This window comes from Pseudorasbora parva, chromosome 13 (assembly GCF_024679245.1).
Source record: "Pseudorasbora parva isolate DD20220531a chromosome 13, ASM2467924v1, whole genome shotgun sequence".
NCBI classification, from domain to species: Eukaryota; Metazoa; Chordata; class Actinopteri; order Cypriniformes; family Gobionidae; genus Pseudorasbora; species Pseudorasbora parva.
In genome coordinates, this window is record NC_090184.1 from 32,024,027 (window position 1) to 32,050,889 (window position 26,863).

The 26,863-nt window shown below is 39.0% G+C and overlaps 1 protein-coding gene across 7 annotated transcripts; it reads left to right on the forward strand.

The window, feature by feature from the left end:
• Positions 1 to 2,004: 2,004 nt before the first annotated feature.
• mllt1a (MLLT1 super elongation complex subunit a) lies at positions 2,005 to 26,409 on the forward strand. Of its 7 annotated transcripts, none has more exons than XM_067413961.1 (13): positions 2,005 to 2,145; positions 6,649 to 6,829; positions 8,313 to 8,395; positions 10,372 to 10,515; positions 10,638 to 10,763; positions 16,413 to 17,042; positions 17,206 to 17,296; positions 17,735 to 17,846; positions 18,491 to 18,590; positions 19,027 to 19,104; positions 20,225 to 20,296; positions 23,643 to 23,714; positions 23,789 to 26,409. In XM_067413961.1, the coding sequence occupies exons 1-13, from the start codon at positions 2,134 to 2,136 to the stop codon at positions 23,915 to 23,917; spliced, it is 1,830 nt and encodes a 609-aa protein (XP_067270062.1). In that variant the 5' UTR covers positions 2,005 to 2,133; the 3' UTR covers positions 23,918 to 26,409. The 7 variants fall into 7 exon arrangements, with proteins under 7 accessions (XP_067270062.1, XP_067270064.1, XP_067270063.1 ...); XM_067413963.1 differs by having other exon boundaries at positions 19,027 to 19,095; XM_067413962.1 differs by having other exon boundaries at positions 17,209 to 17,296.
• Positions 26,410 to 26,863: the final 454 nt, after the last annotated feature.

Sequence of the window (26,863 nt, forward strand, 5' to 3'; positions counted from 1 at the left end):
GACATGTACTTAGTGTGAGATCATTTATTTAAGGGTTTGTTGTCAACTAAAAGTATTTAAAAGAAGCGCCATTAGATACACACCAAAATAAAATCCAAAAGCAAGATTACAATGATGCTGCTTCTTGCGTGCTTAATGTAGAAAACAAAAAAATGGGGTCAACTCCAGGGGCCTGTACCATGAAGCCGGTTTAGCTGGCTAGCCAGATTTGTTTAAGCTTAGTTTGTGCCAATCCTGGGTTTTAAATACCATTAAAGTGGCTTGGCTTTTAGCTGTGTTCATCTCCATAGTAACTTACGCTCCATGGCTAACCTGCTCCAGGGCAGGTTTTGTTCTGGATTAGAGAGCTCAAACTGAAATTGGACCAATCAGCTGTGAGTAAAGTTACACACCTCTGATGCAATAAAGTCACTCCCCCTGTTTCTGCTCCAAATTAAAGGTCACCACATAGCAAATGGTTTTTAAAGACTAAAGTGTCTGGCTTTTAGCGATGCTTATTTATAAAAATAATAATTTTGAATAATTTAGATATGATTATGTAATTATTACACCCTTAATCAATTACACATTTATCATTTTAGTTAATCAATAATTAATAGGCACTTTGTTAAAATTAATATACTGTAAATAGCCTACATAAAGCCATACAAATAAGTTTAAAATCAATAAATAAAACTATTTAAAAAAAAAAGCTTACTGAGCTTAAATGTTCAATTTTCTTTCATAACTTTTACTTGCATTGACATATAATATTGTTTCTTTAAGCTGTCTTCTTCCATAGACAGCTCTTTTCTTCTTACTGGGTACATTTTTTTTTTTTAATTCTTGATATTTTTCAATCATGTAGGCCTAATAATCTCCAGAAGAGAGAAATTAAAGTTTAGCTGATCTCACGCTGATTCGCGTGTGATTGGCTGTTCACTGCTGATGTCATAGCTAAACTCCTGAACTCAGGATCAAAGCCTGAGTTGACAGAGCAAGCTGATGATCAGCATCATGGGACCAACAAAGCCTGAATAGATTGGTTTGGTTTTGTCAACTCAAAGCTAATCCTGTAACCCTGAGTTTGTTAAACCACCATCATAGTACAGGCCCCAGGTTATGGATACTTCAACCAAATGACACAGCCTCTTCTCTTTCTGACACAGCGCCATCAAGCGTACATCATGGGTGTAGTGCAGTTAAGCTGCTTTGTGAAGCTTATTAGGCTAACCTTTTGCTGAAATACAAAAAAATATGTAGTTATGATGTTATGTTTGACAAGTAGTTTAAAGCAATAATACAACTTTTTCGTGAATTCTGTCCTCTAAACAAAAATTCTAATAGCCCTACCATAACATTTTATGTTTGTTAACCTTTTACATTTAGCTTATTTGCAGTCTATAATAGGCTTTTAAAGCCAGATTCTATTGGTATAACTTACCGTAGTGTGACAACATGCCCCCTGTTGGGTTAATGTGTGCTAAATGACCATTTTTCATTTAACCATTTTTTTAAAAAGTGAATGATTTTTTCATTCTTCACCCGGTCTGGTTTAATGTAGCCAAGGCCCTAATAGCGCTTTTACAGAAAGAAAAAAAACCCTGCGAAAATATTTAGTAAAAAGTGTGACAACTAGCCCCAGTCTTTAGATACATTAAATGAATCCCTTCAAATGGCAATTGAAATCTCTAAGCATTAAGTATTTATTGTAATCCCCTAATTAAACAGAACAGAGGCATGCCCTCAGTCAACCAATCACAACACATCTGTGTGTAACATGCATTGTTTTCAAATACGGAATTGAAAATCATTCAGGAAAAAAAGTAACAGCACGTTTTGTAGCGCTACTAGACTGCAAAAATAAAAACATCCCATCGGTTCGGATAATCTCTAATTATTACGTACAGGCAGCCCGTGGGAAGTCCCTCCCACCGCGTTTCTCGATTGGTTGGGTGGCGTAAAGCTCATCCCGGACGGCATATGATTGGTCACAAACGCTTTCTGTTTTGGGTGCATGCCAGAGGTCCGGAGAGGGGAGGAGAACCGTCTAGTTTCCGGTTTTGGGCTGGAATTGACACACAATGAAGAGTCGGGAGCAGCCGCTCAAAAGCCTTCTGTAAATAAACAGGACCTTCATCAGGCCGGTGAACTATGGAGAATCAGGTAGAGTATGAAACGCTTTTGCTGTTGCATGGAGCGAAGTCAACTTTTGTAAGCGCGCGCTTAGAGAAATCCACCATTGCAACTGAATGTGGACACTTGGGGCTCGTGAAAGCAGCGGATCGGACCCATATAACCCCCCTCCCTCTTCCCTCCTCCCTCCTCTCAGCTATCTGACTCGAGCTGGCCACGCATATTAAAGCTACATCGGTATTTGGGGACATCAGCTCAGCCTAAAGCGCTGGATGCGTGCGCCAGCTTTTGCAGTAGGCAAGCCGTGCATGTACCAGCAGAAACACAAAGGAGAGTGTTTTTGTCCTGTGCTTCTCTGGCCCGGGAGTCACTACAGTCTGCGGCTTTTATTAGAGGAAATGAGGAACATGCATTTTCATGTATTAGTGTTCCTGACAGAGCACGCTCACTGAAGGCTGAGGGCATTGCACAGGTCTGCTCCTGAGGGTGGGGGTCCCTGATGGGCTCCTGAAGCGGGAATCTGTCTCCTTCCAAGGCTAATTAATTGCCCTTTTATGCAATATGATTTATGAGCAGCAGCAGTGATCATATGCTGTAGATGAATATCATTGCCTTAACATCCTGGCTATTTTTACACGTTCTGCCTTGTGTCTGTGGTCTGCAGTAGGTTAATTGCTTTCGTTGCTATGAAATAAATTATTTTAGAAAAAAACTTTTTTTAAATTATTATTAAGGTTGAGTGTCATATTGCAAAAAAATAGGAATCTACTTCCACTACGGTTATTGTTACTACTGTAAAAGGATTATACAATATTATGTGATTTTAAATTACTATAGATGCATTCTTAATGGCAGTCATGTCCACCAATTTTTTTAATGCAGTAGCAAAAATTGTTGCTTGAAAATTAAATTTTGAATGGACAGTTTGGCTACATGTTATTACAAATATAATGTTAGTACTGTCATAAAGCTGTCACATTGTAGAAAGAAAATCATATTACTTTTTTGCTCCTTAAGCATTTCTACTTAATATTAATGAGCAGTTTTTAATGCAGTAGTAATTGTAATTTTATTTCTATTTATTTTATATATAGTGGCTTTTTACGTTTACCGTTTTATATATTTTTTTCAAAATGAACTAGCATAATGTTTGTACTGTCACAAATGCATAGTTAGTTTTTCTTAAAACGCTGTTTATTTAGCTATTACCTCCATTATCAGTCTGGTGGAATTGTATGTTTACCTCCTTTTACTTGCAAAGTCCTGCTTTAGACTGCTTTTTGCAGTTGCACAAGCTAGATACTTGGGCGTGAAAGCAAATCCCAAAACAAAAAGCCTAATTTATCTTTATTTAGTGTGATTTGAGAAGAGCAAATTCGGGTTTTTTCCCTCCACTTCAGAAGTATGTTCTTGTTTCATTCAATCATGTTTTCCAACCTTTGACAACAGCATTGCAGCAGCTCTTCTGAGACTTGTTGTTTTGTCGTTCGCCTGTTGGCTTACACGTGACCTGCTTGTATTTTTACCGTGCTTGACTGATAATCTGTATCATAGCAGTCGCGGTGACCTGAGAGGAATCCAGTCTGCCACTTTTGTGTCTATTTCGTGTTTTATGACAAAAAATGATGTGGGTGTCTCTGCTGGGGATTTGTGAGACCTGCACCTTCTGTCTTGTGAGACCAGGAGCCAGTAGTGTTTGCTTGTCCTCCTGTTTAATCTGCTCCTTTTCAAAAAGGCCTTTTGATCTTTTTACCCCTTTCACGGTTGGATTAGCGTGGTCATGTATTGAATCTCTTATTGTGTACGTCTCATGTCTGTCCCGTATCGTCTTCATATTCGAACGGTTCTGCTCAGGCAGGGTGGAACGGCTTTTATGTAGCGTTTGCAATCGTTACTTCAAGGCAAGTTGCTGTTGCTGTGATGAAATTACGAATGGCAAGTTCTGGAAAAAGAGCAGTGGTTCTTGGCGTTGAGGGTAGTCAGGCTTTTGTCTCACTGTCTGTCTATATACAGTATGTGACACGGCTGGGGCTTGTGGGTGAGTGAATGAGAGATGGCCTCATAGGGTTTATTCTGATGCCTGGCAGCGTCGAGGACTGGCTGGCAGGTTTTGGCTCGGAGACGTGAGATAGTCGGCCAATGAGGGGAGTTAAAGGGCTTTATGGTGAAAGGAAGAACGGGCCAGACGGCAGCCAATACGATTTTCCTTCCACTCGGTCTTATGCTTACCATCTTTCAGAAAAGTTTAAAAAAAGAAAAGAAAAGAAGCTTGTCTCAATCTTATTCTCTGTGCCGGTTCTTAAATCTCTGCGAGTTCATGGGCTTGAGTCAACAGCAGCTGCTGAGCATCTCTGGGCACCTGAACCCAGTCTGGCCCGTCTCCACCCTATGTGGGCAGTGTTCATTTTTCCTGGCTGCTTTTCAAGGAATTCCCTTGATGGCTTTTTTTTGGCCATTTGGCAGAACCAGTTGATGATACAGATGATTAGCTTGAGCATGTGTATGAAAGGTATTCTTACTCAGATTTTGGTGTCTAGAGGCCTTTTATTAATAACTCTTCTCCGCTATATCAGTAAATTCACTCAAATAAACCAGTCTTCCACAATGAAAATTCCCTACAGCTTGATGATTAGGGGTGTGAAACGTCACTTGTCTTGCGAGTCAGTTTGATTACGATAATGTCTTCGATTCAATATCACGATGCATTGGATCCTCAATTTTCAATATCACTGTACCATCTAAAACTAACAAACACTTGTAAATACTAAAAGCGCATGAAACTGTCAAGTAGTGGACTTGAAAATGAAATTGTAAATGATTAACTCACACTCGAGACATCCTAGGTGTAGATGACATTCTTCTTTTAGACGAATACAATCAGAGTTATATTAAAAAAAGTCTGGCTAATCCAAGGTTTATAATGGCAGGGATTGTTTCTCTGTTTCTGAAGGCCGTAAAAATGCGTCTGTCCGTCAAATAATGTGCTCCACACGGCTCTTGGAGTTTAATAAAGGCCTGCTGAATCCTTGTTTATATAAGAAAAATATCCATATTTAAAACTTTTCTAATTAAAGTTCCGGCCGATCGCCTTCGGTGGAAAAGTGTTGAAAGTACCCTTTCGGAGATCAAGATGCGTACGCGACCTCTGATGAGCGTACCTGGTAATAAGCCTTTGAACTTTCAAACCTTTTTCCATAAACCGATTGCTCATGTTCCACATGTAATTTGACCAAAGAAGATTTGTTTTAAAGCAAACTACTTCGGTGTAGCTAATATGTGACGATAGCATATCGTGCTTAACACTGAGAATTTGAATTTGTGCCGATTGGGTGCGGATGGATGGTTTGTTTTTAACAGCGAATTCTGTGAAGTTAGAGCTGATCTGCCATCTTGTTCTTATTTCAAGTTACCTTCCTTTCCAATATTTTTTGCTTCTTACAAAAGCCACACAACGTATGCAATTTCAGCAATAAAACTTAATTTAGCAATAAACAAATTAGATGTTAATTTTAAGATACCTGTCTTATTTTCTCTTATATATTTAGTATTGCTCTTTAATAAAGAAGAAAGTAATTATTATCCGATTAATCGATGGACTAATCGGTAGAATAGGCCTACTCGATTACTAAAATAATCGATAGCTACAGCCCTAGTTGCAACAGCCCATAATGTATCTCAAAAGGAGTAGCACATCACTGACAAACGTCCTGCTCAATTCATCCTTGTGCTGAAGGTTCAGGTTGAATGGCTAGTTCTTTCAATGTTTCATCATTAGACTCGTACTCGGATTGATATGGTAAATCAACGCCGTCGTTATTTTCTACGCTGTAAGCGGTAGACCAATCACAGCAGACTGGGCCATCTGACCAATCAAAGCCAAAGAGGCTTGTGGAAAGGAGGGATTTAGATAGGCTGATAAATTCATTTGAGAATTTGAAAAATGTGATGTGCAGTGTATATTATGAGAAAATTAAAGCATGTATTTTGACATTTGGTGCATGCAAACCTGTTGTAGGAAACGTATAGAACAAAATTAGGAACCTTTAAAACAGCATAATAAGGGGAACTTTAATAATACAATGTAATAGGCTATTTCAATGTAAAAAAAAAAACAATGAATAAATAAACATTAAAATTTAAATTACATCGCTTGAATTCTTATACAGATACATACACATTTGGTTCGCTATCTTTGTTGGGACTCTCCATACATGACATGTTTTTTTTTTTTTTTGCTAATACTTTACAAACTGTATTCTCTCCCCTTACACTAACCCTACCCCTAAACCTATCGATCACACAAGACTCTGCATTTTTACCCCCCACCAAAAAAAAAAAAAATGCTGAAGAAAAAAACCCACATTTTGTTTGATTTATAACCTTGCTTCCTTGGGGACCTCAATTTATGTCCCGAGTGTGTGTGTGTGTGTGTGTGTGTGTGTGTGTGTGTGTGTGTGTGTGTGGCGCTGGTGTCCTCAACTGAACTTCAGCTGACCTCAGCCTTTTAATTAATATGTGTTTCTTTGTTTGCAGTGCACGGTTCAAGTAAAGCTTGAGTTGGGTCACCGGGCCCAGCTGAGGAAGAAGGTGACATCAGAGGGCTTCACCCATGACTGGATGGTCTTCGTGCGAGGTCCAGAGAACAGCGACATACAGCACTTTGTGGATAAAGTCGTCTTCCGGTTGCACGAGAGCTTTCCTAAACCTAAGAGGGGTAAATTTCGCAAATCAGATATTGCACCACCACTCATAGTTCAGTCTTCAAAAACAGCATGTGACAGCCACATGACATGTTAAACATCATGAAGAGCAGTATGCTTCTTTTTAAATATTTGAGGATATAGATGGATCAATATCAAATTTGGCTTGGTATAATAACAGCGCCTAGTATTTTGTTGTTGATACTAAAACATTTCTTTAGGCAACAAATAGGTAGCCTCAGATGACTGGTGAAATGAAACTATTGTCAGTAGATTAAACATCAACCCATTTCACTTCATGCATTCCAGGTGTCACATGTCTTGGACTAACAGTGCTGGTCTAAGATAAGAGAGAGCCTTGTTTTATTCACATTACTTGATTATAATATGGATAAAGGGATATTTTGAATATGTACAATTTATTTGATTGATAAGTTTTTTTTTTCTTTGGGAATTGTTACAAAACACGGATTTAAATGAACTTTATAGTGTGTGAATATTCATTGGGTCATGCAGTTTCTGTTTGGTAACTTTCCTGAAGTGTCAAGTCAGGTCATTTTAATAAATATTCATGAACTGTTTTTGAATTGGCCTTAAATCAATGCACATGTAACAGTCACAGTCCAATCAGAGCAAACATGATAAATACTTAATATTAATGAGCAAAGCCTTCCTTTTTGTATTTGTAAAAGAAACTCCCAGAAATGTAGAACAACTCTTATGAATAACAATTATCAAACATTAAAGTTCACCCAAAAATGAAAATTTTCCCAATGATTTACTCACCCTCAAGCCATCCTAGGTGTATGACATTCTTCATTCAGACGAATACATTCAGAGTTATATTAAAATATGTCCTTGCTCTTCTAAGTTTTATATTGGTTGTTTCTGTTTTGAAGTCCATAAAAGTGCATCTATCCATCATAAAAGTGCTCCACACAGCTCCGGGGGTTAATAAAGGCCTTCTAAAGAAAAGCGATTTGTTTTTGCAAGATAAAAATATCGATATTTAAAACTTTACAAACTGTAATCTCTAACTTCCGTTAACTGTCTTACGCGCGTACATGAGAGATTGGCGTCCCAGTGTATGACGTAGGATGAGAATATGCTAATACGCGAGAGCCAAGGTTTTTTTCGCTCTGTCTGCACTTCCTCGTTCGTCACCGGAACTAACTACGCTGGAACGCCAGTCTCTTGTGAACACGTGTACGACAGTGAGTGGAAGTTAGAGATTAATTTTTTGTTTAAGTTTTAAATACGAATATTTTTTTTACACAATAGTGCCACTTCACTTTCAGAAGGCCTTTATTAACCCACAGAACCATGTGCAGCACTTTTATGATGGATAGATACACTTTAATGGATTTCAAAACAGAAACAACCGTTCACTGTCATTATAAAGCTTGGAAGAGCCTGGACATTTAATATAAAGTTATTTTAATGTATATACAGTATATGCTGCAATTTCAGTGTAATAATAATAGTGTCATTTTACAGTGTGTAAGGAGCCCCCATACAAGGTTGAGGAGTCTGGTTATGCTGGCTTTCTGATGCCTATAGAGGTCTATTTCAAAAACAAGGTGAGGTATCAGTCTCTTCCTGTAACTCTCCTTTCCTCTTTTGCTATTGTATCATTTTCTATAGTTTAGTTTTTTTTGTAATAATTTTTATTCCCACACATTGCTCTGTCACTGTGACTCATCAGAGCATCAGCTTCTCTTCCTCTGTCTTGTCATTTGTGAACTTCCTCTCATTTTCATTAAGCCTGTCTCAAGTCACCTCAAGTCTGTCTTCCTCTGAAAAAGAACAGTTAGAAGCAAATCGAGTCGTTGTGGGACTGTATACATGATATAAAATCACGACTATCTCTAAAAGTTTTTAGAGATCGAACGAAGACCATTAAGACCATAAAACTGAAGTTGTGTGGTTTGGAGTCCCAAATAACTTTGCTAATCTGGGTGATCTAGCCCCTTTCTGTAAGCCATTAGTGCGAGATTTAGGAGTTCATTTTGGCAGTGATCTCAAGTTTGAGAAACAGATTTATTCTGTGGTTAAGTCTCGTTTTTATCTCTTGAGATTAATAGCAAAGGTGAAATTATTTTTGTCCGTGTGTGGTCTCGAAAAAGTTATTCATGCTTTCATTCAATCATATTACTACAACTCACTATATGTTGGCATAAATAAATTATTGCTTAACCGTTACAATTGATCAAATGCTGCTGCAAAGCTTTTGACAGCTACTCATAAGAGAGGCCATATTATTCCAGTAAAGATTTTTACAATGGCTACTGATCGATTATGGAATAAAGTTTAAAATGCAGGTTTTTGGGTTAATAAATCATTGCATACTTAGTATTGCTCTATTGTATTTGGTGAACTTGATTAAGAAATATGAACCAAAATGGTCTCAAAAGGTCAGCTGACCAGCTGGTTTTGATGATTCCTATAAATAAACGGAGAAGTGGAGGTGTAGCGATAGCTCCAAAGCTTTGGACTTATTTAGCCTTTCCTCTCAGATCGGCGCACACATGAAGTGTTTTTTTTAAACACAAGCTTAAGAAATACCTCCTCACATTAGCATTCAGTGGGGTATAGGAATTGGTTGTGTATTAACTGAGGGGTTTATTTCGCTGTGGTTTTAGTGTTGTGATTTGAGGGTTGTAATTGTCTTTGTGTTTTTAGATATTCTACAGCACTTTGTTCAATTGCCAGTTGTTTAAAAGAGCTTTATAAAAAATAAAAATAAACATTAAGCAGGCACCATAAAAAGATTTGCCTCATCATGCTAACTGACATCATGCGAAACAATAATGCTCTCTTTTTTAAGCCCAACCACTGACTCACAGACTTGTGATATGCAACCGTATCTGTCGTATCTTGTCTGAAAAACATCCCCAGTCTTCAGAGAATCATGTTTCCCTGAGTTGTTTTTTTTAGCAACTCAGATTTCTGCCTGCTGAGGGACAGAGATAAAAAGATTGAGTTGGAGAATGTTCAGCTGGTTGTTTGATTTGTAATTCTGATCTTTGCTGAGGTTTTGCTTTTAAATCTTGAATGAAGCTCTGGCTGAGCCCCCCCCCCCCCATGAAAGAAGTGCTGGAAGTGCTGCGCCGCTGAATCACACTTGAGTTCCTCATTAAAGCGACTCATTAAACCATGCACCACAACATGGTTGTAGCCAATCAGCAGTAGGGGGGCGTGTCCAATCATGATGGGGGGAGGAAAGCGAGTGAGCAAGAGGAAGATTTGAGGGTAGACTGTAGAAAGAGAGCTGGCTGAGAGACATGTTACAAAAGAGATGTCAGGGATATCACTGGAAAAGAAGGCTCAAGCCTCTTGCTTGTATACACTCTTGTGCGCTGTATGTAATTTTATTTTGTTCTTCCTTGTTCTATTGTCATCAAGTATTATTTCGCTTTGCTTCAGCTTTGATAACGAGACATCTACTCTTTATTGCGTGTTTGTGCATTTTAGGGGGTGGATTAATGAGCTTTTCTCAGAAATCTCTTTAATATGAGATGATTTATGGAATTATTGAATATTGCGTTTCACACAGGAGGAGCCAAAGAAGGTGTGCTTCAATTACGACCTCTTCCTCAACCTGGAGGGCAACCCGCCTGTCAATCACCTGCGCTGTGAGAAACTCACCTTTAATAACCCCACTCGTGACTTCCGTCGCAAGCTGGTCAAGGCTGGAGGGGTGAGTGGTGTATTATGAGAATGTCTCTGATTATATCTAGATGTAAACAACATTACGTTTTTTATAACAGTTTATTAAGAAAAACTTAACATTTTTGGTCTGTGCTGTAATCTCTCATTCAGATCATGGTAGTGCCAGAGGGAACAGAAGTGGTCCCGAGACCCAGCCCAGATTACCCCATGCTTCCAACTATCCCACTTTCTGCCTTTTCAGACCCTAAGAAGAGCAAGACCTCACAAGGATCAAAGGTCTGAAAAGTTATTTTAAAAGCTATCATCTGAATGATGTGCTGTTGTCTTTTTTATACATTGGGGTCCAAAATTATGAGATTAGGTAGAAAATCAGTATTAAACGTGAAAATAAACGTTTTAAGATTTTGAATACATATATGCACTGATCAAGTATTACATTATGACCACTGACAGGTAAAGTGAATAATACTGATTATCTCCATCACTGCAGCTGTTAGTAGGTTGGATATTTTAGGCCACAAGTGAACATTTTGTCCTCCAATGTTGATATGTTAGAAGCTGGAAAAAATGGGCAAGCGTAAGGATTTGAGCGAGTTTGACAAGTGCCAAATTGTGATGGCTAGACAACAGGGTCAGAGCATCTCCAAAACTACAGGTCTTGTGGGGTGTTCCCAGTCTGCAGTGGTCTGTATCTATCAAAAGTGGTCCAAGGAAGGAACAGTGGTGAACCAATGTCAGGGTCATGATCCAAGGGCAGGTTCCAAGGCACATTGATGCACGTGGGATGAGTAGACGAGCTACTATAGCTCAAATTGCTCAAGTAGTTAATGCTGGTTCTGATAGAAGAGTCTAGGAACACATAGTGCATCACTGTGTTTTTCTGCATATGGGTCTGCACAACCACAGAACAGTCAGGGAGCCCATGCTGACCCCTGTCCACCGCCGAAAGTGCCAAAAGTGGACACATGAGCATCAGAACTGGACCACGGACCAATGCAAGTAGGTGGCCTGGTCTGATGAATCGCATTTTCTTTTACATCACGTGGATGGCCAGGTGTGTATGTGACTCATTCCTAGGGAACACATGGCACCAGAATGCAGTAATGGGAAGAAGGCAAGCCGGCAGAGGCAGTGTGATGCTTTGGGCAATGTTTTGCGTGGAAACCTTGGATCCCGCCATCCATGTGAATGTCTGTGACACGTACCACCTACCTAAGCATTGTTGCAGAACATTTCCACCCTTTCATGGAAATGGTATTCCCTGGTGGTTATTGCCTCTTTCTGCAGGATAATGTGCCCTGCCACAAAGCAAAAATGGTTCAGGAATGGTTTGGGGAGCACATCAATGAGTTTGAGGTGTTCACTTAGCCTCCAAATTTCCTAGATCTAAATCCAATCGAGCATCTGTGGAATGTGTTGAACAAACAAGTCTGTTCTATGGAGGCCCCATCTCGCAACTTAGTCTTAGGTCCCATGGCATGAAATTTTCTTGCATTCTTGATGCATCAGTGAATCAAGCCAGTGTCTAAAACGATCAACTTCACGTCATTTCTGTTTGTAGCATGAAACAAATCTGTTATTTAAATGATTAAACTACAGAGAGCAATCAAAGAACACTCTTTATAATGTCTGGATTGGTCAATCACACGTTTAAATGACGCTGCTCATTATGCTCAACAGAAGCTCTTACAGTATCATGTCGATGTCATGTTTGTTATTAGCTGTGGTGAAAGCATTTTGGGAGAGAAATAACATTGCAAAGTTCTCTCGTGTTTATTCAGAGCTCTTAGATATAAACTGAATAAACTCGGGTTCTCAAAAACTCGGTACAATAGCACTTCCTCAGCAATCTTTCCCCAGCTCCGTTTCTCTCTGTCTCTCTCTCTCGACTGGCAGCGCTGCAGCTGCTCCAGCTCGTGCCTGACTAAACCACGCCCCCATCCGCACATTATCTTATTTTAAATGCAAAGATGTCAGCCAATCACAACAGTGGGTTTTTTCACTGAAGACTCAGCAGACACGCCTCTTGAAACAGAGCATTCTAAACAGAGGGCTAATATCAGTATAGAAAAAATTCCTTTTATTTCTAAATTATGACATTTTTTGGATGTAAAAAACATACTATCAATATAAGTACACCCCAGAAAACAATATAAAACAATAAAACAACCCATGCCATGGGACTTTTAATGGTTTTGCTGCTAACATCTTGGTGCCAGATAACAGCACACCTACAGGGGTCTAGTGAAGTTTATGCGGGTCAGGGCTGTTTTGGCAGCAAAAGGGGGAACAAAACAATATTAGGCCATAATGTTGCCTGATGCCTGACCAAAATGGCTAATCGGTGTGTCAGCAATGATGTGTTAAATTGATCAAAAGTGACTGTAAAGTAATTTATAATGTTATAAAAGATGCTGTTATTTTGAACGTTTTATTCATCAATGATGTTTTCAACATTGATAATAATTCGAAATGTTTCTTGAGCACCAAATCAACATATTAGAGTGATTTCTGAAGGATCATGTGACACTAAAGACTCAGCTTTGCCATCACAGGAATAAATTATAGTAAACTGTTATTTTAAATTTTAATGATGTTGAAGAATAATACAATTTTGAAGTATTTTTGACCATACAAATCTGTGAATCTTTCAAACAGTAGTTTATTTTAATTTAAACTGTTAAAATACAATCTGAAATAAACAATTACATTCTGATTATAGACTTTTGGACCCCTCTATATTTCTTCTCAAATGTTTGATCATGTGATCCCTTATCTTGACAGGTATCCAGTTCACACATCTTCCTCTACTCTTCTTTTTGTTTACTTCTAAGCAGCAGATTAGATCGTTTCAGTGGAAATTAAGAGTCCATTATGTGGGAAATGTGTCATATCTCTATTAAATGACCTTCGACTTATCATATCCAAGCACTGGAGCTTTGTCTGGGTCACTTTGCGGCATCTTTCATTAGTGCAGTAAAGAGGGTCACTCGCTAGCTGTTGATTTACTGTGATCATCCACTGTTGGACCTCTTCCAGCATCCCCATTAGCTTTAACAGTCCTAATCTCAGCACAGCCTCATTAATACAGCAGATGACCTTTGTGTGAAGGTCACAGATGGGTTATAGTTTCACAGTTAAAACATGCTTTAATGGCCTTTTGTGATTATTATTAAAGGTGTCAAACTGTGAGCTTTATTCGAAGGAGATCTGTTGTTCTGTTGTATTTGACAATTTATACCATGATAAATGTGATGGTAATAATATACTACTGAATGATTACCCTGGTAAATGGAATCCTGGGTTATTAAACTTTTCACATTGCTCATAATTAACCCGGGGTTAACAATTAATCCTGGGTATTCACAAGATGGTGTTTCACACTGTACATTCCTATACCCTGGGTTAACGTACTTACAGGTGCTGATCATCAAAAAGTTGATTTATTTCACAAATTCCATTCAAAATGTGAAACTTGTATATTTTATTCATTCATTACACACAGACATATTTCAAATGTTTATTTCTTTTAATTTTGATGATTATAACTGATAACTAAGGAAAATCCCAAATTCAGTATCTCAAAAAATTTGAATATTACTTAATACCAATACAAGGAAAGGATATTTAGAAATCTTGGCCAACTGAAAAGTATGAGCATGTACAGCACTCAATACTTAGTTGGGGCTCCTTTTGCCTGAATTATTGCAGCAATGCTGTATGCCATGGAGTCAATCAGTCTGTGGCTCTGCTCAGGTGTTATGAGAGCCAAGGTTGTTCTGATAGTGGCCTTCAGCTCTTCTGCGTTGTGGAATCTGGCATATCACATCTTCCTCTTCACAATACCCCATAGAATTCATGGGGTTAAGGTCAGGCGAGTTTGCTGGCCAGAACAGGGATACCATGGTCATTAAACCAGGTACTGGTTGCTTTGGCACCATCTGCATCTCCATAATGTTGGTCAGCAGCAGGAAGCATGATGTGATCTAAGACTTCCTGATATATGGCTGTGTGGACCTTGGACCTCAGAAAACACAGTGGACCAACACCAGCAGATGAAATGGCATCCCAAACCATTACTGATTGTGGAAACTTTTCACTGGACCTCAAGCAATGTGAATTGTGTGCCTCTCATCTCTTCTTGCAGATACTGGGACCCTATCTAAATAAATTTACTTTCATCAGAGAACGTAACTTTGGACCACTCAGCAGTCCTTTTTGTCTTTACAACAGTGAGACGCTTCTGACGCTGTCTGTTGTTCAAGAGTGGCTTGACACAAGGAATGTGACAGCTAAAAAAATGTCTTTCATAAGTCTGTGTGTAGTGGTTCTTGAAGCACTGACTCCAGCTGCAGTCCACTCTTAATGTATCTTAATGAAAATGAACCCCACATTTTTGAATGGGTTTTGTTTCACAATCCTCTCCAGGGTGTCATTATCCCTATTGTCTGTATAATTTTTTTTTTTAACCACATTTTTTCCCTTCCCTTCGCCTTTCTATTTAATGTGCTTGGACACAGAGCTTTGTGAACAGCCAGCCTCTTTTTAAATTACCTTTTGCATTTTGCCCTACTTGTGCAAGGTGCCAATGGTCCTCTTTTGGACAACTGTCAAGTCGGCAGTCTTCCCCATGATCGTGTAGCCTACAGAACTAGACTAAGAGACTATTTAAAGGCCTTTGCCAACGGTTGTCTTTCAAACTTCCTCTGCATGGCGTGCAGGCAATTGGATAGCGCTACAACCAACCAGAGCTAGTTGAAAGATTAAACTTTCGCCGCATCCGGTCGGCAAAACTTCGAACACATCTTCCCTTCTTAAGAATGACTTTAGTGCCATTCTTAGTTCTTTTCTCAGAGAAAAGCTTAACTCCAAGTCTTCCAGAGTCACGGTCAAAGCTGATTCGAAAGACTGTCGTTCGACAGTTTCTGGGTTTTAATAGAAGCACGCAAGCACAACTCTGCCGTCATTATATTAAGCCCCGCCCACCGACTCTATACACAATGTGATTGGCCCAACCAGAGTTTGGCGTTTACAGCTCAGAACTGTATTGAGAGTTGCTAGACGGTACTCGCGGGCAGATTAGATTTGCTGCCACTAGGGTGTGTCTAGATTTCTAGGCTATGTGGCACCAGGTGTCTTCAATATTGAACCTTTTCACAATATTCTAATTTTCTTAAATGCTGAATTTGGGATTTTTCTTAGTTGTCAGTTATGATCATTAAAATGAAAAGAAATAAACATTTGAAATGTATCAGTCTTTGTGTAATGAATAAATATATAATACAAGTTTCACTTTTTGAATGGAATTAGTGAAACAACTTTTTGATGATATTCTAATTATATGACCAGCACCTGTATTTGCATATTTGCAGTGTCAATGTCATTGATTGGACTAGCCCAGCACGCAACTTGTTCACATAAAGGCTCTAGCATTACAAGTCCTCATATTACACATAAATGACTAATATACTTTTTTTTTTCTTAATGGACATTTCTTATAAGTCACTCCAATTCTTCAATTGCTTTCCTTCAGTTTTATTTTTCCTTTTAAATGCTGAATGAACTGTTTATATACAAGGCATGGTTTCCGTGACCTAAAGCACATGTATATGAGGCACACTATTGGTTGTCCGTTGCTTAGCAAGTAGTAGAAACATTCTAACACCACATCATCTTTTAATTCACATTTTTGTCGGGTTTCAGCTCTAAACGCCTGAACGGCACAATCTCTGCTCAAGAGCAGGGTTTCCTAACCCCGGGTAAAAAAAACAATGCTAACGCCACTTCTATATTGCAAGTGTGAAATGTTCCTTTACCTGGAGTTTAAAGTAGAGTTTAGAATGCCGTGTGAAAAGCCCTAATGATATTAAACATTGATGTAGAATTTGAGACTAAAAAACTAAAAACTAACACTGTTTCCTGTAGGAGCCCAGTAAAGAGGGAAGCAAAGTGTCCAAATCCCACAAAATGGCCAAGGAGCATCGAGAGCGGCCACGAAAAGACTCTGAGAGCAAGGCCACATCCAAAGGGGACGGTGACCGAGATGGCAGCAGCAAAAGTAGTCGTGACCCTTCCTCATCGTCATCATCCTCATCCAAAAAAAAAGAGATCAAAGTGAAAGACGAGAACAAAGTCCTGCCCAAAGCTGCTTTCAAGGAGCCCAAACTCACTTTGAAGGAGTCGAAAATGGAAGGCATGTCTCCTAAAGGAGGGGGAGCAGGGTCGACGGGTGGTGGAGGGGGAAGTGGAGCGGCCGATGGAAAAGCCCCTAGCAAACGACCTTCCAATGCAGAGTCACCCAAACCTAGTGTCAAGAAGCCAAAGAAGGGGGGTTCAGAGGGGTCAAAAGACTCCAGCAGTGGGGGATTCACTGGCACCTCCCCCCGGACTGCGTCTTCCTCCACAGCCTCCTCAGGATATGTGGATAAGAAGGCCTCTAAAGAGAAGGGACGCTGGGCCAAGGGCAAGTCAGAGACCCAGGAGGTCAAGGAGTCCAAGAAGCCTCCGGAATCCGATGACTCCAACTCGGAAGATGAGGCCTCGTCTAAATCTGAGGTTAGAGGTTTTACATTGTTAAACTGTATTTTTACACAATTTATTTATAAATACATTATATTGTGAAAAAAATACAAATGAAACTTAACACCGTTAAAAAGTTCACCAACCCCTGTGATAAACAAAATCTTTAATTTTGTATCCTATCCACTCTTTCCTACAGCAGTCAGCACCTTCCAGCCCGTCTAATTCCAGCTCCAGCTCAGAGTCCAGCTCAGACTCAGACTTTGAGCCGCAGCAGAAACAAGGCCAAGGTAGGATCGCCTCTTTTACTGCAGGGAGTGTCCCGATAAGAAGCAGTCAGATCCATGAATAGATTTCCCTGCTATACTTTAACTCAAGGTCAACAGACTGCTGTTTTGATCAATTACCATGGAGAAGGTTAAGGATGTGTCAGAAGCAGCCCCTCATTCCTTCATTTTAAAGGAAGTGCCTTTTTTAAAAATGGTGATGTGGGTAATTTGTCACCAGCTTGGTCCCATTTTAATTTGCAACAGCCAGCCTGACACAAAATATTGACATAACAAATAGTGTGAGTTTGGGGTGGGACTTTTTATTTATCTAACCAATGGCTGATGGAAATCTGTTTGGTTAAGCTAGTGGCACAGTAAGGACACGCTTCAGTGCGAGTTTAAAGTTAAACCGAACCACTGTAGATTTTGTAAATGCTCATTGTGGACTTTGGTCTTTAGGCCCGCTGCGCTCTATGGTGGAGGACCTCCAGTCGGAGGAGTCTGATGATGACGATAGCAGCTCAGACGAAGAGACGCCAGTCAAGAACAACCTGCCCAGTCGAGACTCCAGGTCATTCTCCTCCTTTTCTCTTCAATGTTTGTTTAAGCAGGTCTTTCAGATGCTTTAAGTCCCTGTAATCAATGTTAGCAGAGGCGGAGAACGGATTTGTTTGCTCAGAGTAAACACTTCACTTCATACGCCTCTCTTTATTCTTCATTTCGCTCAAGTGTTGCTTAGGTGTTTTGAAAGACTTACTTTTGTGAGGTTGGAAGTGTGAGGTAACTAGTAGAATAGTTTTTTCTTTTCAGTGTTTTTTGTTAATTCGAATTATTCTTTAAAATTTTATTTAATTTTATGCAGCGAATTTGAAGGAATGGCTTATCCAAGAAAGAAAAAAAACCCATCCCCCATTGATACAATTGCATGACTTTTTTTCTTCTGTGTAACATGAAAAAAATATATTTTAGTAATCTTGGTGAGAAAACGGTTTCAGTTCCCAGTGACTTCTGTGGTATTTTTTTGTTCACACTATGGAAGTCAGTGGGAACTGAAACGACGACAACATTCAGAATATCTTTTGTGTTCTGCAGAAGGAAGGAAGTCATACAGGTTTGGAACAACACCAAGGGAGTGATGACAGAATTCGTTGTTTTTTTTGGTTTATCCTTTAACTTCCTAACAGGGTTTAATTGCTTGACGTTTGCTCCTCACAGACTGAGCTTAGACAGCGAGAGTGACTGCAGTGACGGGCCGCAGCGTCCCAGTCGAGACCCACCCCCTCAGCCACAGAAACACAGCTCCACCAACAACAAGGTGAACTGATACTCAAGACTTAGTGTCAGCTTCTTGTTAAGCCTTGACTGCCTTCCAGTTGGTGTGTTTATTCATTCAGTCATGCCGATCGTTCAATTTACAGCGCACACTCACGGCACAGTTTTGCTCCTTTGTAACTTGATTGTCGACTGTTGGATGATGGACGATTGGCATTAGTTCTTGGATTACACTGCGCCCAGTGTTGAAATGAGGCAGCTTTTGAGCCATTGAATGTGGAATGCTGCTTAACTGGGTGCTGCCAGTCAGATCACCGGGATTCGGCACTGCTCCACACTTGCAGGAAAAACACTGCCATAGATCACTGTCTTGATTAATCATTCTTTAAACCTCCTCTTTAATCCATTTGTATGATTTGTCTTTCTTTTCTCCATTTTATTCCTTTCCTCTCGTTTCCTTTTTTCTGTCCATCATACAGGTGTCAAACAGAAAGAGCCCAGACCCTTTATTACGTCAAGAAAAGGTCCTGAAGAAGGGATACGACAAGGTAGGAAGGGTAAATCAACCTTTTAATTTTCCTCCTCTTATCTCCATAAGTAATTTTTTATTTGCTAAACTCGACCCAACGAGACCTCTGTTCCAAAACCTTGTGAGCTGCCTTTCTGCCCACTGCCTACTTGGGTAGTACCCTTCTAAGGGATGCTAATTGAATTTTTATATGAATTTTTTTTATATAATCCATAAAAAATCAGTTAGCATCCCTTAGAAGGGTACTACCTAAGTGGGCAATGGAATGTATATTTTACATAATAAGGTTTCTTTTCTTTTTTTTACTTAATCTGCAGTTGATTTCAATAGTGTGGTGCAGGTATGACATCCTTTTGTAGGCCAAATGTTAGCATTTTAGTACTTCGGGCATCGGCTATGCTATAGATGCTATTTACATCATGTTACACCGTGTTATTTACATCAGTTCTCTGCAATGTGTAAGTAGTAATTACATGCCATTTATACTTTATTTGGACAGATACATACTATTTGCACCTCAGTATTGTTGTACATTAACAGGATGCAATAATAACAGTGTAAATGATTATATTTATTAAAATTAGTACATCAATACCGCCTTACTGGGACAATAAAAGCCCTTTCTACCCATAACCCTACCCAATAAATGCTTTTTCAATTATTAAACATTTCATTAGGCACTTTATTTCCACTTTTAGAAATGTTGTTAATTTTTTATTAGTATAAGTAAATGCCTTCCTGATGTGATGTGTGGATGGGAAAAAGGATAAGAGCGAGGTCTCCAAAAGGCAGATTCGAACCTGGGTTGATTGCATCAAAACCAAGGTCCTTAAGCCTTAGCCTTTTTGCTTTACTGATTGCGCCACTGAAGATTTTAAAATATGCAATTAAAAAAAAAAAATTCTTGTTTGACCCAACCAGGCATTGTTAGGTGGGGCTAGTGTGAATAACACTTGCCAACAAGGCACACTATTTGCATTTGGTGTGAAGAGACACTGTTTTTTAATGTTATTTTTTTAAATGGCTTAAATAAGGTCTGTGGTGAACACAAGCTCAAGATAAGACACTTTCACCTTTTATTCTATGACAAAATACATCAGTATTACCCCACTCGTGACTTTTTGAAGCTTTTATGTGTCTTGAAAAAGGCTGTTGCTAACAAGTGGCTAAATGGGACTACAGAGGCTGATGGGGAGATTAAACGTCATCACGCCGAACAGGTAAACTCAGTCCACTTTTACAGCCTTATTATGTTTATAATTTTGCCTTATAGACAATTCTGACTCAAACTTTCTGGGAAAATGTTTTGTGATTAAAAACTGGAAGAGTTGTTGGAAGCTTAGTGAGGTTGACTTTAAAATCGCAGGACCGTGTCGATTACTTCACAGGATGTAGTCCGTTCATAGCCTACCTTTTAGCCTTTTACTTCTGCGACTGCATTTAGGATTCGAAATTCATAAAAGTTGCGTTTATCAGTGAATAATTATCTTTATGTACAAAACATGTAAATATCATAAACTTTTGTTGATCCCAGAGCTTTTTTGCTGTTGTTGTGGTAATCCAAAAGCCTATGGTTTTCCTCCGGGGAACTACGACGCTAACTGCTGGTTGGCCTACAAAGTGACTCCATACCTGCACAACTCTGTAGTTTTCCATTAGCATGTTGCTAAGCTAATAGTGATACTCTCAACAAAAACAAAAAAATACTGGGGGAAAGAATTGATTAATATTCAGTAGTGATAATAATAATAATAACAATAATTATTATATAATTAACTAAATAAAAATAGCAATAATCGTAAAGGTCCCGTTCTTTGTGTGTTTTCGAAGCTTTGATTATGTTTACAGTGTGCAGTATAACATGAGCCTTTATCTATTGCTGAAGATTTGCCATATGCCCTTGCTAATTGTTAAAAATGAATGCTGAAAGGGTTAGTTCACCCAAAAATGAAACCAAGCCTATGATTTACTCACCCTCAAGTTATCATGGGTGTATATGACATTCTTCTTTCAGACAAAAAATATTTATTATAAAGGATGAAATAATTTATTATATATATTTACGTTATAAAGGAAACCTGCCTTGAAGTCTTCCATTGTAACCCACGGCTGTTTCAGCCACAAGATGGCGCCAGCGTTAAAAATAGAAGTAGTACCGATCGAGATAACTCGTAGTACCCGTATGAGCGGGTGTTATCTGGAAATAACATACCGCTGGAATGCGCGATTGACCAATCAGAATCAAGTACTTCACAGAGCCGTGTAATAATAGTAGTTAAAGGGGGGGTGAAACACTCAGTTTCAGTCAGTGTCATGTCAATCTTGAGTACCTATAGAGTAGCATTGCATCCTGCATATCTCCGAAAAGTCTTTATTTTTTTATAATTATATAAGAAAGATGCGCTGTTCCGAGTCTTTCCGAAAAAAGCCGAGCGGGTGGGGGCGTGTCGTGTGAGCGGAGCTAAATAATGACGTGTGCTCGCTGCTGCTATTGTGTTGAGTCGAGTGTGTCGTAAAGCTGTGTCATCCCTAACAGCGGGAAAAAAACTTTATTCAAAATAAAAATATGGCTTTTAATCAGATACAGCCATACATCTATGATCCGGAATCAGACCCAGAGGCTGCAGTTGAACAGGAGCAGCAGCAAAAACGACTAGAGCAGGACGTCTCTATGTGGTACAAGTTATACACTAACTATATAATATGCTGAGCGGCTTGTGTTATTTACATATTTATACTTGAATTATATCGTCGTATTTTTGTCTTTGAAGGTGTACATGTGGGAAGTGCAGTTGTGCACGTGTGTTTGTGTGTTTACGCGTGGTTTGTGTAGACAGTAAGCGGACTGGTTTTGCACGGCAGGCTAAGTTAGTGTTTACATAGAAAGACACGGAATAGTAGCGCATTTGAATGAAGAAGCGTGCTTATTTAGTTCAACATATTTCCCCCCTCTTTGTGTATTGTTGTTTGGAGTGCTTTTACAATACACAAACATAAAGTTACACATATAGTGGCCAGCTAAACAAATGTACACGCACTACACATCGCATGCTCCATTGATCAATTAACTATACGTGATCATGTTTGGGCTACGAGCATAGGCAAAAACACAGACATTTGAAGCAGTCTCACTCACCGCCTGCGGTACTAACGTTGGGACTGCTCCATCCTTCAGCATTAGGCGATCAGGAAAATCCGGCGTCGAGCTGGGCCTTGTTTATGAAACAGTCGGCACCGAAATGCAGCGAACAGATATAAACATTCGCGCAACTCAGTTGCTGATCCGGAAAAGCAAATTCCATCCACTGTTGCCTTAACGCGGGGTTTTGGGGGAATCTGTGCAGGACTGTCTTGGTCTGGCAACCAAAAACGCACTTTTTTGGTGACATTGTTATGTGCACATCACCTGTTCAGCGCATCCTACAAGCCAGCGCTTTGATGGGCGTAGCCTGTTACTTTCGCTCTCTCCCTCTCTCTCTCTCACGCGCTTAACGTCAAAGGGGACGCATGATCTCAAAAAACTTGCCGAAACTTATGACTAACCGGAAGTAGTATTTTTGACAAAGAAATACTCCCATCAAACGTCCACCTTAACTTTTGAAACTTTGTCTATGTTTAGTATGGGATTCCATGTCTTTAACAGTGTAAAAAGATCAGTATGCATGAAACAGCATTTCACCCCCCCTTTAATAAAAATGTTCATGTTAGTTGACTGTGCGTTAACTAATGTTAACAGATACAATTTTTGATTTTAAAAATGTATTAGTAAATGTTGAGATTAAAATAAATGTATTACTATTAATGTAGTTAATGAAACCTTATTGTAAAATGTTACCAAAAAAGTAATTCAATTATGATAAAAATATTATATAAATATATTACAACAACAACAAATCTTACATAATACTACACTGCAAATTTGTTGGTTTAACTTAAAAAAGTAAGTAACCTGGTTGCCTTTTAAATTTTGAGTTTATTGAATTTAAAGGTAAAAATTTAGTTGATACAATGAAGGAAATTGGTTTAATAAATGGAAACTCAAAATGTTATTGTGTCTGAACCACATTAAAAAATGTGATAAATCATGTTTTACTGCGTCATCACAAATAAAACAAACACATACCCAATATGCTTACAAAAATCTTGTAATAATATTTGAATAAAGGTTGTCGATTCTCAAAAATGTTCATTGTATTAAATCAAAATTTTGAGTTCATTGAAATAAAAAATATAAGGCAACCAGGTAACTTTTTTTAAAATATTTTTTTACAGTGTAGTAGTAGCAGTAGTAGTCCTCAGTCTCAGGAGGCTGTCTATGATGCCTTGAAATGCTACCTAGGTAGGCAGCTCACTAGTTTTGGAGCATTAAGTGCACAAAGCATGACATCCTGCTGCTAGTACTAGTTTGTAAAACCTCACTTTACATCTAATGTCAGTAAATATGTTGACTCCTATAGTTTTAACCTAATACACAAACTCGTAGATGTCTTCGGAGCCGTGAGTTCATGAGCCGAAACTGATCTCCTGTTCTCTAGTTCCTGACATCTTTCTCTCCTCTTGTTTCAGGCGTACACTGAAGAGCTGGTAGACCTTCATCGCAAGCTAATGGCATTAAGAGAGCGTAACGTTCTACAGCAGGTGGGTGTTTGCGTGTGAATTAAAATAGCATGCGTTTGTGTAACAAACACCTTTGACTCGTTTCCTGCCTTCAGATCGTGAACCTCATCGAGGAGACAGGCCACTTTAATGTCACCAACACAACTTTTGACTTTGACCTTTTCTCATTGGATGAGTCAACTGTCCGTAAACTACAGAGCTACCTGGAGGCCACCGCCACATGACAGGAAGTCCATCGAGGCTGGGGGGAGGGGGATGCTGCCCTTTATCACTTCTTTTGTCCTGAGAGAGGGCAGCAAAAAGGTGAAAATCTGTTCACAGGAAATGAAAACATTGGGGAAACAAATCACGAAAAGGAGTGAGTCCGACAGTATTTTGAGGAGGAAGCGCAGCTCTGTGGCGTCTCGACTGCAAACCAACACTACGACACTTCTTCTCTCCTCCTCAATATCTTGTCGGAAAGGAAGATGTCTTCTTAACGGGGCTAGAACTGCTAGAGGGTCATATTTGAATCAGCTGGAAAGAAAAAAAAAGTCTCTGTAGCCATACGCACTGATGCATCAAGGGTTGCAACCTTTTATATTTTATTTTTGTACTGATGTTTTTCAAGGTATTTTTGATCGATTGTGGTCGGAAAAGGAAGCCCCACACGCCATGAATGTATCGCTTTTTATCCTCTAGGGCTAGTCTTAGTGCCTTTTTCACACCATCTCATTTGTGCTCTTAGCAATTACAGCAGTGTTACCTTTCCCTCCGACTTTAGTCAGTCCTTCTGTGTATGTGGGATACCTGGATATCATCCCGGGGAGATTCCGATTTGTATGCCAATATGCATCAGTCCTCATTTAGGTGTTCGCCAACGGGCCTTAGAACTTAAATGTTGTGCATTGCTAGTGCAGCTTGTGAAAGTATTTGGAAATCTGTGTTGATCTCTGTGTTTGCTGTCATCATATCTGGTTTATTCATTAGACTAAACGGAAGAGACGAATGAAAAAGGACAAGACGAGCTGTTTTTCTCTCATTGGCCCCTGCCGGGACAGCAGTCTGTAGATTCACTGTGCTCCGTCTTTCTCTTTCTCTTTCTCTCTCTTTCTCTCTCTTTCTCTCTCTCTCTCTCTCTCTCTCTCTCTCTCTCTCTCTCTCTCTCTCTCTCTCTCTCTCTCTCTCTCTCTCTCTCTCTCTCTCTCTCTCTCTCTCTCTCTCTCTCTCTCTCTCTCTCTCTCTCTCTGTGTCAGGGCGACTACATCTGGGCTTCACTGGACTTTGCCTTCGTGTGTTCATTCTTATGCTAATAGCTTTAAGAGGCTCCGTGGCCCGAGCTGCAGACCACATGCCCTTAACTTCACCCTGCTCAAGAGTCTGGGAGTGTCGTTTGCATGGTTTTGAACCTTCAATTGATTTGTCTGAATCTTGGCGAACAAAAGCGTTTATAACTTTGAAACGATTAGGGATGTTTGTGCGTTTTTCAGCAAGAGAATGATTGAGTGTCGTGTGTGAACTTTTAACACCCAGCTCTTGGTTTGTGAACTGTAACCTTTGACCGGATACTGGTTTGGGTCAGCCTGTCATAAAGGGGTGGGGCAAGAGGCAAAGGGGTGGTGTTAGGTGAACTTGAGTGGCAGCGCTGAAAAGACATCCCACTGAGCACACCCAGGTTTTTTTTAATATATTATTTGAGGGGGTTATTTTTTATTTATGTACCTCTGCACTTTTGGCTTTGTTGACTCAAGTACTTAATTGTCTAAACTGTATTTTAAGAATTTTATACAACATTTACATGCAATATGATTAATTTGTCAGTTGTTTTGTGTCAAGAATTGCCAGTTTTTGTGTTTTTTTTTCCCCGTTTTTTTTTAAAAGGAATTTTTAGTTTTTTTCTTCTCTGAATCAGCACATTGTATCATGATAGACTGTAAACGTGACCATGAGAACTTGAAACTGTTACTTCAGGCCAATAGATGAGTTCATGGCGGGGTGTATTTGCATATCAGCTGATATTATACTAGCATCTGTTTTGTTGTTGCCTCATTATTATCCACTACAAGGGGATGACTGCATATTTGCGAAACGAACAAGTGTTTGTGAGTTTGTTAATGTATTTGATTTAAACCATGCTGAAAAAAGTCTTAAGCCAGTTTGCTGGTCTTAGATGGGTTTTGGGCACTTGCTAGTCAATTGATCCATTTAAGACCACCAGCTTGTTTAAGCTCCTTTGTTTTTCCAGAAGGAAAGTGTAGAACCTGTGTGTTTTGTACATGGGGTGCAGCAAAGTAACACTAATGAAGGGCATATATTTCAACCATATTACGTAGACACACGCATGTATAATAGACAGTCGGAATCTTATTTACAGGAGCTGGAGGAAACCTCGATCGACGGTTAATACTGCATCATTTTCACACACTTCGCTTACAGGTGCAGAGAGTTGTCTATTGTCAGTCAGTGGTGGTTTTATTTGTGTTTGTGAGCGCGAAAGGACTTACTGTATTTATCCGTGGGGTTTGGGGAGGTCTGGGTTTTTACATATGTTTTGATAACGTGGTAGAAAACCTTCCTTGATCTGAACAGAAGAGTAACCTTTAGTATGACGTGTTAAACTTGGCATACAATGCCACCATGTGGTCATATGATGCAAGTTGTACTAAGGGCAAAATATGTTACTTTTTATGTTTTTATTGCAAAATCATATTATGAATAAAGTCATTTGAGTACTGTTCACAGCTTTTTTAATTGTTAGTTTTATTGTTGAGCCAACTTAACTCTCTTTTTAACTCCATTTTAAGCTGGTATATTTATTTGATGAAAATATAGTAAAACAGCAACGGATTCATTTAAACATCTGTAAAATGTATAAAAAAAGAAACATTTTTACCTAAGTAATTTATACCTGTAATGGCATAGCATCATTACTCCAGTCTTCAGTAACACATGATACTTAAGAAATCATTCAAAAGATTTTTAATTTATAAATGGCAGTATTTTATTTATTCCATTACAAATGCCGCCCCTTTTGTTCAGTATAATACTACTTACGTACTATACTGATTATATTAAAGAAACTATATTAAATAAATTATTAATTTTCTTTACATTAAAACCTTACTTTCCCCAAACATTTGAATTGTAGGGATAATTATATATATATATATATATATATATATATATATATA

Bases quoted from the DNA above. Each gene is read 5' to 3' on its own strand.
- mllt1a (XM_067413961.1), top strand. The intron at 18,591-19,026 runs GTGAACTGATAC...TCCATCATACAG, and splicing joins ACAGCTCCACCAACAACAAG to GTGTCAAACAGAAAGAGCCC. The intron at 19,105-20,224 runs GTAAATCAACCT...GTCTTGAAAAAG, and splicing joins GATACGACAAGGTAGGAAGG to GCTGTTGCTAACAAGTGGCT.